General features: G+C 53.3%; 1 protein-coding gene across 1 annotated transcript in view; it reads left to right on the top strand.

Annotated features, from left to right (window-relative positions):
* LOC112415526 (cytochrome P450 2S1-like) overlaps nucleotides 1-12,223 on the top strand; it is a 13,102-nt gene extending 879 nt beyond the window's left edge. The window contains exons 2-9 of the mRNA XM_024768569.1: nucleotides 656-821; nucleotides 2,682-2,831; nucleotides 3,331-3,491; nucleotides 3,630-3,809; nucleotides 6,298-6,439; nucleotides 7,760-7,947; nucleotides 10,744-10,885; nucleotides 10,979-12,223. Of these exons, the coding sequence (XP_024624337.1) occupies nucleotides 656-821; nucleotides 2,682-2,831; nucleotides 3,331-3,491; nucleotides 3,630-3,809; nucleotides 6,298-6,439; nucleotides 7,760-7,947; nucleotides 10,744-10,885; nucleotides 10,979-11,160 (1,311 nt within the window). The 3' untranslated portion in view covers nucleotides 11,161-12,223. The remainder of the gene's footprint in view (nucleotides 1-655; nucleotides 822-2,681; nucleotides 2,832-3,330; nucleotides 3,492-3,629; nucleotides 3,810-6,297; nucleotides 6,440-7,759; nucleotides 7,948-10,743; nucleotides 10,886-10,978) is intronic.
* Nucleotides 12,224-12,333: the final 110 nt, after the last annotated feature.

The raw sequence follows: 12,333 nt of genomic DNA, 5'->3' as shown, positions 1-12,333 counted from the left end.
ATAGGCAGAGCTGAGCTAGGAGGGAGGGAGCTGGAAGTTCGTGGGACAGAGAAAGGAAGGAGAGAGAGACAGGAGGCTGAGGCAGTCTCCAAACTTTTGGCGGGGGGTAGTGAAAAGAGGCCAGAGGTTCCCCATTCCGGTGTCTTCCAGACATGGCAAGGAGGGGGTAGCGAGCATGGCACCAGTGCTCCGTGGTAGCTGCTCCAGACTTTGAGGATTTAGCAGTGGTTGAAAGGGGTAGTTGGGGTTTTTTTTTTTTTTCGGGGATGGGGAGATGAGGGATTATGGGAGGCCACAGCTACAGCTACCCATTTTTGCTGCTATAGGTCTGTGCTGTGGGAGCAGGGGTGGGTTCTGGGTTGTCCCAGTGTCAGAAGTTAGGGCTCTGCAGGGGGTAAGGGAATGGGGACCAGAGAGTGTGTTGGGTGAGGGAGTCTGAGCAAGGAGGACTCTTGTGGGGGAGGGGGGTGAAATGCTGGGAGCTTGGTGCAAAACAAGAACTGAATCTTCCAAAGGGACTGCTTCAGTTTGGGGCGAGGCAGGAAGGGCTTCTCTTAGGTGGCTCATCCAGCGGCAGGGGCCAGGATGGACACAAGACTTTAAAAGGCAGTACACTTCCCCACGTCACTCACCCCTTCTCGGTCCCTGCTCCCAGCTGAGTAAGAAGTATGGACCAGTGTTCACTGTGTACCTGGGACCCTGGCGGCGCGTGGTGGTCCTGGTTGGGCGTGAGGCTGTGCAGGAGGCCCTGAGAGGTCAGGCCGAGGCGTTCAGCGGACGGGGTTTGGTGGCAACACTGAACGGAACCTTTGATGGCCATGGTGAGTCAAAAGGGGAGCTGGAGGCTGCGGGGTCCTTCACTCAGAGGCTGCCACCACTTACTCGTATGTGACCTTCCATGCAGTTCAGTGTCTCTGGGCCTCTGTCTTCTCATCTAAAATGGGTTGATGACAGTGCCTACTGTGTAGGATTGCACTGAGGATAGCACGAAGTAAGCACTCATTAGTCACCTGGTTGTAGCAGCGTTATTAATGTTCCAGGCGAAGCCCCAGGGCTGGGAGGAAGAGGGAGAGCATTTGAGGCACTGGGAATCGGTGGGCAAACACTCAAAATGTACAAACTATTCTCTGTTAAGACTGAAAGCTGGAAGCCGGTGCTGGGCGCTCCAGGGAACACAGCCTTGAATAAACAGCCTCAGTCATGCTCCCAGAGCGCATGGGCCGGGAAGAAACAGACCTGTCACTAGACAGTGACAGTCCAGAGAGGAATTGGAGGAGGCGCCTGGCCCAGCCTGTCGGGTGGAGGTTGTCCAGGACGTCTTCCTAAAAGACGGGGTGTCTGAGCTGAGACTCATAGGATGAGTGGGAAGGGTGGTCCAGGCAGAGAGACCAGCACGTACAAAAGCATGGAGGTGAGGGAAGAAGCATTCACTCATCAACTGACAAATTTTCATTACACCTGGCTTGGTACTGGGGACACAGAGGTGACAGATGTGGTGACATGTTCTTACTGTGGGACATGTGGGCTTTGCAATAAGACAATGGAGGGAGAGACTAGATTTCTAAAGTGAGAGGTACAGCCTTAAGAGCAGGACACAGGGGACCTTTACTGGCCAGGGGGGCAGAGGGATTTGGGGAGGAGAATGGGAGGAATCAGAGAAGGCATCCTAGCGGAGTTGACATTTGAACTGAGACCTGAAGGCTGAGTGCAGTTAGTTCAGTGAGGATGAAGAGTTGAGTGATCCAGGAAGAGGGAACAGCCGGGGCAAAGGCCTAGAGGGGGCATCCTGGCACCTTTGAGGAAGTGAGAAAAGCCCAGTGCAATTGAATTAGTAGCAAAGCTGGAGACGTCTTCGGAGCCTGATCACGCAGGGCCCGAGTCAAGCCAGAGTTTGGACTTTGGGTTTTTCTGGGAAAGGGTAGAGTCAGAGTTACAAAGATCCTCTGGTTGCTGTGTGGGAGCCCAGCAAGGGGACTGGGCTGGACCGGGGCTGGGGCTGTTGAGTGGAAGAGGGGAGGTGGTTGGGAGAGGAATGCAGGGCTCTAGCCAGGGGATGGGATGTTGATGAGAAAGAGAGATGCTGAGGCCAGTTTGGGACACAGCGGAGGGATGGGTGGGCAGGGGACATCCAGGAGGAGGCGCCCAGAAGGCCGTTACAGACTGGCATTCTACAAGTGGAAACAGCTCAGACCAGGGAAGGGACTGTCCAGGCCTCTTGGATAAGGAGGAAAACAGTGCAATTCCATCCATCTCCCTCCCTTTTCAACCTCCAGTTGGCATGGGGCATGGGACCCAATAATGCTCCATAAATGTTGGTATCGATGGATGGATGCATGGATAGAAGGGTGGGAGGGAGGGAGAAAGAGGAAAGAGGAAGGAATGGTAAATGGATGGGTGGGTGAATAGAGGAATAAAAAGATGGATAGCCAGCAGGAAGGACGAAATCTTCACACACGCTGGTGAATCACAGAACACAAGGAGCCTGGATAATCCCAGATACCAACTCCTCAGAGGAGGTCACCCTCCGATGCAAGGTTAGGCAATTATTGAGCACCTCGTGGGCCCTCCTTCTTGCGCTAGGCTCATGTGGACTTAGGACAGGGCACCTCACTGGGAGGAAGGGAGGAATCCTGGGGAACGGGGGAGGGCTGGTCCCTCCTTGAGTCTAGCCTTCTGTGCAGGGGTTTTCTTCTCTAATGGGGAGCGATGGAGGCAGCTGAGGAAGTTCACCACGCTGGCCCTGCGGGACTTGGGCATGGGGAAACGAGAAGGTGAGGAGCTGATCCAGGCGGAGGCCCAGTGTCTGGTGGAGGCGCTCCGGAGGACCAAAGGTCAGCAGGGTGCCCGAGTGTGGTAGGGCCTTCCCTCGCGGACTGGGCTGGGGACTCCAATCATTCCACCTCTCTCCTCCTCCACCTTCTGCCTCTATCCTGCTGTCTCCCTGAGGGTCTCTGTGTCCCTCGTACTGTCACGTCACTCTTTCTGCCTCTCCTCTTTTTTTTTTGACTGTGCAGCATGTGGGATCTTAGTTCCCCCACCAGGGATCAAACCCGCGCCCCCTGCATTGGAAGTGCGGAGTCTTAACCACTGGACCATCAGGGAAGTCCCTATTTTTCTGTTTTTCTCTCCTGTAAGTCTGCCTCTGTCTTTCTCTGTCTCTCTCCGTGTCTAACTCTCTCTTTCCCTGTCTGTCTCTGTCTCACTCTTTCTGCCTGTCTCTTTCCGGTCGGGTCTGGCCCCCACTCCATCTTCGTGGACAGGCTCCGCCCTACGTCAGCGCCCCTCTGCCCGTCTCCATCACAACCCCCCTCCCTGTCCCCTCCTCCCCAGGATGGCCTTTTGACCCCTCTCTGCTGCTGGCCCAGGCCACCTCCAACATCATCTGCTCCCTCGTCTTCCGCCTCCGCTTCCCCTATGACGACGAGGAGTTCCAGGCCTTGGTCCGGGCGGCTAGTGGCATCGTCGTGGGGGTCAGCTCCCCGTGGGCCCAGGTAAGGGGGTGGGATCCCTCTCTCTCCAAAGGCTCCTGCCCACCTCTTTCAGGTAACCCCAGAGCGCCCTGTCCACCCGCCCCTCTGCCCTGGTGCAGGGCCAGGCCCCCGTGAAAACGGCTGCCCGTCCCCCCGCAGACCTACGAGATGTTCTCACGGCTCCTGCAGCACCTCCCGGGCCCCTACACGCAGCTCCTCGACCAAGTGTGCACTGTGGCTGCCTTCGCCACCCAGCAGATACAGCGGCACCAGAGGAGCCTGGACACTTCAGGCCCCGCACGCGACATTGTGGATGCCTTCTTGCTGAAGATGGCAAAGGTGGGGGAAGCTTAGGGTTGGGGGCCTCCTGGCCAGCCCCTACACCCGGGTATAGCTGGGACACTCTGTCACCCTCCTTCTTTCTCTCTGCACGTCGCTCTGTGAATGTGTGTCTGAGTCACTTGCATCTCTCCTTTTTCTCCTCCCTCCAACCTCAGCCCCCCCGCCCAGGCCTCATGCCCAATGACTTACCACCGGTAATCCCCACCATGACTTCCCCCAACCCACACGGGAAAGTTCCTATGAATTACAATCGTTTACTTATGAAACCTTGCAATGTCTAATTAGACTAATAAAGTCCTCTTTATTAATTATGTGAGAACAATTATCATATGAGAAAATTAGAATTAAGATGATCCCTGTGGAAATAACTCCTTTTGAATTGTACATACTTTGCAATTATGGGAGATATTCAGGGCCACATCCTTTGAATAAATGCAGCCGCCCTGTTCACGGAGAGAGAGATTTTTTTTCTTAACTCTGTGGCCCTTTTTTTGCGGGGGGGGCTACCATGTGGCTTGTGGGATCTCAGTTCCCAACCAGAGACTGAACCTGGGCCCTCGGCAGTGAAAGCACAGAGACCTACCACTGGACACCCAGAGAATTCCCGAATTTTTTTTTTTTATACATTTATTTATTTTTATTTATTTATTTTTGGCTGCGTTGGGTCTTCGTTGCTGTGAGCAGGCTTTCTCTAGTTGCAGCGAGTGGAGGCTACTCTTCATTGCGGTGTGTGGGCTTCTCATTGCGGTGGCTTCTCTTGTGGAGCACAGGCTCTAGGCGCACGGGCTTCATTAGTTGTGGCACACGGGCTCAGTAGTTGTGGCTCGCGGGCTCTAGAGAGCAGGCTCAGTAGTTGTGGCGCATGGGTTTAGTTGCTCCATGGCACGTGGGATCTTCCCGGACCAGGGCTCGAACCCGTGTCCCCTGCATTGGCAGGCGGATTCTTCACCCCTGTGTCACCAGGGAAGTCCCCTGAATTTTTTTAATTTTTATTTTTTTACTGAAGTATAGTTGATTTATAATGTTTCAAATATACAGCAGAGTGATTCGGTTATATATATATGAAACTGAATCATATATATATTCTTTTTCAGATTCTTTTCCATTATAGGTTATTGTAAGACATTAAATATAGTTCCCTGTGCTATACAGTAGGTCCTTGTTTATCTATTTTATATATAGTAGTGTGTATCTGTTAATCTCAAATATAAGTAAATCTTTTTAATTTAAGAAATGAAAGGGAATGGGAATTCCCTGGCAGTCCAGTGGTTAGGACTCCGTGCTTCCACTGCAGGAGGCCCAGGTTCGATCCCTGGTCAGGAAACTAGGATCCCACAAGTCATGTGGCATGGCCAAAAAAAAATTTTTTTTTAATTTAATTATAGTAAAATATACATAACATAAAACTTAGCCATTTTCAAGTGTACAGTTCAGTGGTGTTAGATATTCACATGACAACCATCCATCTCCAGAACACTTTCAAGTTGCAAAATTGAAATTCTATACCCATTAAACAACAGATCCCCATCCTTCCCTCCCCCAGCCCTCAGCCCCCACCCTCCTACTTCCTTACTCTATGAATTTGCCTACTCTAGGGACCTCATATAAGTGGGATCACACAGTATTTGTCCTTTCGTGGCTTATCTCACTTAACATAATGTGGTCAAGTTTCATTCACATTGCAGCATGTGACAAGATTTCCTTCCTTTTTAAGGCTGAATCATATTCCACTGTGTGGATATAGCACATTCATCTACAGTGGACACTTGGGGTTGCTTTCACCTTTTGGCTATTATGAATAATGCTGCTATGAACATAGGTATACAAATGTTCTTCAAGATCCTGCTTTCTACTCTTCTGGATAAATCCCCAGAAGTGGAACTGCTGGATCACATGGTAAATCTATTTTACTTTTTTGAGGAATCGCGGTACCATTTGCCATAACAGCTGCACCCTTTTATATACCCCCTTGGCGACAGGGGTTCCGGTTTCTCCGTGTCTCCACCAACACTTGTCATTTTCTGTTTGTTTGTTCGTTTTATAGTGGCCACTCTCTTTCATTTTTATTTTTTGTTTTGTTTTTGTTTTTGTTTTTGTTTTGCGGTACGCGGGCCTCTCACTGTTGTGGCCTCTCCCGCTGCGGAGCACCGGCTCTGGACGCGCAGGCTCAGCGGCCATGGCTCACGGGCCCAGCCGCTCCGCGGCACGTGGGATCTTCCCAGACCGGGGCACGAACCCGTGTCCCCTGCATCGGCAGGCGGACTCTCAACCACTGCGCCACCAGGGAAGCCCCTCTCTTTTATTTTTAAAACATTTCACCCCGAGAGGACTAATATCAAAAGCCTACTTCCCAACTTTCTCACACATTTATTTAAACTCCCTGACAAAGTTATAACTTGCTGTGCTGCACCCCAAACCTGGCTGTGCTGGGTCTCTCCTCCCGGCAGCCTGTGTTCTCTGAGCCCCTCTGCCTGGTTTCCCCCAGGAGAAGCAAGACCCTAACACAGAGTTCACTGACAAGAACTTGCTGATGACGGTCGTTTATCTGTTGTTCGCCGGGACGGTGACAGTCAGCACCACGATTCGCTACACTCTCCTGCTCCTGCTGAAATACCCTCAGGTCCAAGGTAGGAAGCTTCTCCACCAGCCAGGCCCTGGGAACAGGAGGGAGGGCTCGAGAGGAAGGATGTTTAGGGGAGTGGACAGCCTGAGCCAGAGCCTGGAGGCGAGAATGAACTGGCATCCGGTGCGTCTGAAAAGCAAGAAGCGTGCGGACTGCCGGCTGCAGTGAGAGGTCTAGTAAAATGAGAAATGAGGCAGGAGGCGTCTCCGGCCTTGCCGCCTTGGCGGTACGTTGTGCACCTAATCCTGAGCCATGGGGAGCCATGGAAGGTCGTTGAGCAGGGGAGGGCAGGGACAAATGACCATTTTAGAAAAATCCTTTGGTCTGTCATGAAGAGGTAAGTTGTAGGGTCTGGAAGAGGATGCCAGGAGCCCAGGGCAGAGGACAAGGTAGGGACCTAGGCCGGAGAGAACAAACAGGGCTGGGCCAAGCTGTGGGGAGGAGAGGGGGGTCCAAGTAGGCAGGTGGTGGAGAATGACAAGGGAGGGAGGCATCCAGGGACAGGCCCAGGGCTCTGGCCAGGGGACCGGGGGACCATGAGGCCATCCTGAGATGGGGACAGAAGGGATAAGGAGCTATTTCAGGGGAGATGCTGAAGCCATTTGGGGACAATTTGAGTGTGAGGGACCTGGAACCACCGGGGGTGGGGGGACATCCAGAAGGCCACGAGACACCTGCATCAGGACTGGAGATAAGAAACAGATTGGGGTTATCAGGACACAGGCAAGACCTGAAGCTGTGTTGGTGAGGGAGGGTAAGTGGGTGAGGCAGGGCTGGGAATGTGCCCCAAGGAACTCCAGCATTTCAGGGTCACGCAGCTGCGTTCAGTGCTGTCGAGCCAGGGGGGTGGGCTGACCTGGAAGATGTCAGCTGCTATTTCAGCTCACTAGGCCTCTGTCCTTACCTGGGACATGGGGCTAGATTATGTTCCCCCACCTCACAGGATGGCTATGGGAATTGAAAGAGGAGAGATGTTTAAAAAAAAAAAAAAAAAAGAGGAGAGATGTGATGTCCACCACACGGGATGTGTGGGACCCGGTCTGCGGAGGGCTGGAGGACTCTTCCTCCCTGCCTGCCAGCCTCACCCCTAACCACAGCTGCTCGGGAAGATGGAGCGTCCGGGAACTCCCTGGCGGTCCAGTGGCTGGGACTCCGCACTTTCACTGCCGAGGGCCCGGGTTCAATCCCTGCTTGGGGAACTAAGGTCCGTGTGGCATGGCCAAATAAATAAACCTTAAAAAATAAAGAAGATGGGGCCTCGGAGGGGAGGATCGTAGGGCCCCGCCCCACCTTTGACCTCCAACTCTCCTCTTCTTGGGTGCAGAGCGAGTGCAGGCGGAGCTGACGCGGGAGCTGGGGCCCGGCCAGGCGCCAAGCCTGGGGGACCGAGCCCGCCTCCCCTACACGGACGCGGTTCTGCATGAGGCGCAGCGGCTGCTGGCACTTGTACCCATGGGAGTGCCCCGAACCCTCGTCAAGACCACCCGCTTCCGGGGGTACACCCTGCCCCAGGTGGGTGTGTGGGTCAGCCAGGCCCAGCAGCTGTCTCTGTCTCGGGCCTGAGGGCCTGAGTCCGTTGCTATCTTTGTCTCTTTTTCTGAATCTTGGTCAGTTTGTCTCTGCATCTTCTTCCTCTTTCTCTCTCCTCTCTGGCTGACATCTTCCTTTCTTTTTCTGTGTCCCTGTGTCTGCATCTCTCTTTGTTTCTTTCTGTGTACATTTTTCTTGCCTTTTGACTCTGTCTCTGAGCCTCGGTTTCTCCCATGTGTCCAATGGATCCTAATTCTACCTCCTTCCAATCGTGGTGGGGACAATCAGATAACGTGACAGGCAGGGAAGCAATTTGAGAACTGAGGGCCGACGGAAGCCCTCACCCTCCACCTGGCTGCAAACACGATCAGGCTCTCCCTCCTTCCCAACACACACACACACACACACACACACACACTCTCTCTCTCTCTCTCTCTCTCTCTCTCTCTCTCTCTCTCTCTCTCTCTCTCAGTTCCTGCCCCTTCATTCCAGAGCAACTCAGAACCAGCACCACCAGGGGGCGACCTCTCCCTGGAAACCGAAGGTGCCTTCCGGGCAAGCTGCTCCCTCCTTGAGCTTCATTGTAGAATCCAGTTCATAGCAGTTAGAATCCAGTCCTGCTGTTTTCTAGCTGAGACCTTGGGCAAATCACTTCACCCTCTGAAACTCCATCTACTCCTCTTCTTTTTTTTTGTCTTTTAAATTAATTAATTTATTTATATATTTTTGGCTGCGTTGGGTCTCCGTTGCACACAGGCTTGCTCTAGTTGCGGCGAGCACGGGCTACACTTCGTTGCCGTGTGCGGGCTTCTCTTTGCGGTGGCTTCTCTTGTTGCGGAGCCCGGGCTCTAGGCGCGCGGGCTTCAGTAGTTGTGGCACGCAGGCTCAGTAGTTGTGGCTCACGGGCTCTAGAGCGCAGGCTCAGTAGTTGTGGTGCACGGGCTTAGTTGCTCCGCGGCATGTGGGAGCTTCCCGGACCGGGGCACGAACCCGTGTCGCCTGCATCGGCAGGGGGGGGCCCCACCACCCCGCCCCCAGGGAAGCCCCAAGCAGGTGGATTCTTAACCACTGTGCCACTGGAGAAGTCCCCCCTCTTCTAAATTGGGAGTAATAATAGTATCATCTTGGGATTGTAAGTAATCTGTGAAATGATGCTTGTTAAACACCGAATGAACTCTTTGTGCTGGGGGTGGGGCTCCTATGTACACCACAGCAGCGACTATTGCTAAAGCAATGACTCTTGCAACTACAGCAACTACTGATAATGGTAATAGCAATAACAGGCATCTGTGATCGAGGATCTGCTCTGTGCCCGGTATTATTCTAAATGCTTTACATGTATTACCTTATTTAATCTTCAGAGCAGCGCTACATCATTATCACATCATTATCACACCCATTTTACAAATGAGGAAACTGAGGCCTTGATAGGTTAGAAGACTTGGCAAGCTCTCCCAGCCTACAAGCGGTAGGGGCAGGATTTGAACCCAGAGCCTATGCTTTAGCAGTGGTTAAACACTGCTATCTGCCTTTCTCTTATTTTAACATTAGCCTGACCTTTTCCTGAAGCCTCACTCACCTTCCCAACTCGGAGCCCCATTAGCCAGAATCCCTAACAAAGGAGATCCCTCGCCCTCTCCTCATACTCCCTACCTTCCTTTACCCTCCACCACAGTCCTGGGAACATGGGGACTCTGATCTCAGCGGAAGGGGCTGCCCCTCTCCCCAAACCTGGGCAGGGGAAGCCTTCACGGGCAGCCCCCATCCACCCACCCTTCACCTCCAGAAGATCATAGTGGCAGAAAGCTGGACTCTTAGCCAAGTGCCTTAGGACAGCCACAGCTGAATCACAACATAGCCCCAAAGTTTAAAAACAAACATAAAAATAACAAGCTCTGCCACGTCCAAATGTTGCTTTGGGCAAGTTGCTTACGTTCTCTGGGCCTCTGTTTTCCCACTTTTTGTTTGTTTTGGCTGCACCACGCGACTTGCAGGATCTTAGTTCCCTGACCAGGGATCGAACCCGTGCCCCCTATAGTGGGAACACGGAGTCTTAACCACTGGACCACCAGGGAAGTCCATCTTTTTTTTTTTTTTTTTTAATATTCCACACTGTTGCATCAGTGTTAGCCCTATCCTTTAATCCATTTGTACTACCGAGTTACAGACCTGACTGTTCCTAGCACCCTGTTTAACCAGTGGACAGTTATCTTCCCCGCCTTATAAGCAGCCTCTAAGACATTATCTTTCGTTGGTTTGGTTTTTTTAGATATTTTATTTATTTATTTATTTGGTTGTGCCGGGTCTTAGTTGCGGCAAGAGGGCTCCTTAGTTGTGGCATGCGAACTCTTAGTTGTGGCATGCATGTGGGATCTAGTTCCCCGGCCAGGGATCGAACCCTGAGTCCCCTGCATTGGGAGCGCGGAGTCTTAGGCCACTGGACCACCAGGGAAGTCCCTCCCCCATCTTTAAAATGGGAGCATATTACTAACTGTTCCCTAGACTTGTTAAAAAGATTTAGTGAGTTTGTGTGTATGTTTGTGAGTGTGTGTGTGTGAGTATAATACATGTACCTATTACATATGAGGCGATACATATGTACTGATTAATAAAGTGCCTGACACATAACAAGCACTCGATAAACTGTGATGCCGCTGTGATGCCGCTGTGTTCCGTGAACCGGTCTCCCCAACACACCAGACTCTTGTGCTCCGCCCTCGAGGACTGAAGGCCTGCGGGGTGAGGGATGTTTGTAGTTTTGTTATGATCTCCCCTCAGGGCACGGAGGTCTTCCCCCTCCTTGGTTCCATCCTGCATGACCCTGAGGTCTTCAAACAGCCCGAGGAGTTCAACCCAGGACGATTCCTGGATGCAGACGGAAAGTTCAAAAAGCACGAGGCCTTCCTGCCCTTCTCCTTAGGTATCTGCTGGGTCCGCCCCTGTCTACCCACTGGTCCTCCCACAGGCCTGGGTGTGAGGACGGTTGGCACAGCGCCATCTGTCTCCCCTCCAGGTAAGCGTGTCTGCCTCGGGGAGGGCCTGGCTCGGACCGAGCTCTTCCTCCTGTTCACCGCCATCCTGCAGGCCTTCTCGCTGGGGAACCCGTGTCCACCGGGTGCCCTGAACCTCCAGCCGGCCGTCAGTGGCCTTTTCAACATCCCCCCAGCCTTCCAGCTGCAATTCCGGCCCCGCTGACCTCCACCCCACTCCACCGTGTGGACCGGATGAAGAAGGGAAACGGGAGGTAGCAGCCTTGGCGGTTGCCATGGACATGGCTGTGTCTCCTGAGCCACACGCCTACACCACGGGCAGCCACTTTCGCACACCTGTAGCTGTTTTCTAGAGTCGGTCACGCATATATTCAGCCTACACACATCCACAGGGTCATCAGACCACGCAACCACACACCCAGACACACCCACGAGGGCCACAAGGCAACTCGGCCGCGCAGCTTTCTACTGACAAACCTAGTCCGTCTGGAATCACAACCACATGCCCGGGTAACCCACCAACTCATACACAGCACATCTCCCCCGGACCCACAGCGCACGCGTGGGGATTCAGCTGCCGCCTTCACAAGCCACGGAAACAGCCACAGTGTTTGCAGCCCACGCGCCCTCTTAACTCATCAGACTTAACCAGGGCCACCATCTCTGGGAGCCTAGAGCAGAGAACATGCCCCATGCCACCTCATGTCACCACACAGAGACCATCTCTGTCCTCAGCCCTCAAGTGACCGTACCGCTATCCAGGCATAAGACTGTCGTCATCCACCTGCCCCCAACCACTGAACCACACAGCCAGCCCATGTGGGACACCCGCCCGCCTTCCGGGGTATCTTCCTGCTAAGATATACGACTCCTGCGGAGGCCCAGCCCTGGCCTCCTCCGCACCTTCAGCCCTCAAGGGCACCCCTTTCCAGGCAGCCTGATCCCCCAAATGCTCCCAAATACAGACAGACCCCAGTGTGCATTTGTGCAGAAGCCTGGGGACATACGTGGAAACTCAGATCAGGGGAACACACCACACACACACACACACACACACACACACACACACACACACACACACTCTCCAGCTTCTATAACCATGTTGAAAACCTCCCCTGCTCCCCCCACCCGCCTCCAGTTAGACCCAGTGGATGGAGCCAGATTCCAACTCCCCGTTTCAGGGAAGAGGCCAGGTCTGACGTCCTTGTGACTCGAAGGTCCCCGTTTTGCAATAAAATTTTGTCTCTGGCCCAGGGCAGGGCCTAGTATGTGTGTGACAGTGTCCATCATTGTGAGTAAGGAGTGGGGATGAGGGGGTCCACCCCTCCCTGGAGGCTAGGCGGGAACCGAAAAACATGGCCCCCGCCTACCCTGGCTG

Source organism: Neophocaena asiaeorientalis, unplaced genomic scaffold (genome assembly GCF_003031525.2).
Source record: "Neophocaena asiaeorientalis asiaeorientalis breed wild unplaced genomic scaffold, Neophocaena_asiaeorientalis_V1.1 scaffold629, whole genome shotgun sequence".
In the NCBI taxonomy this organism is placed as follows: Eukaryota; Metazoa; Chordata; class Mammalia; order Artiodactyla; family Phocoenidae; genus Neophocaena; species Neophocaena asiaeorientalis.
This window is presented reverse-complemented; position numbering and strand designations above follow the sequence as displayed.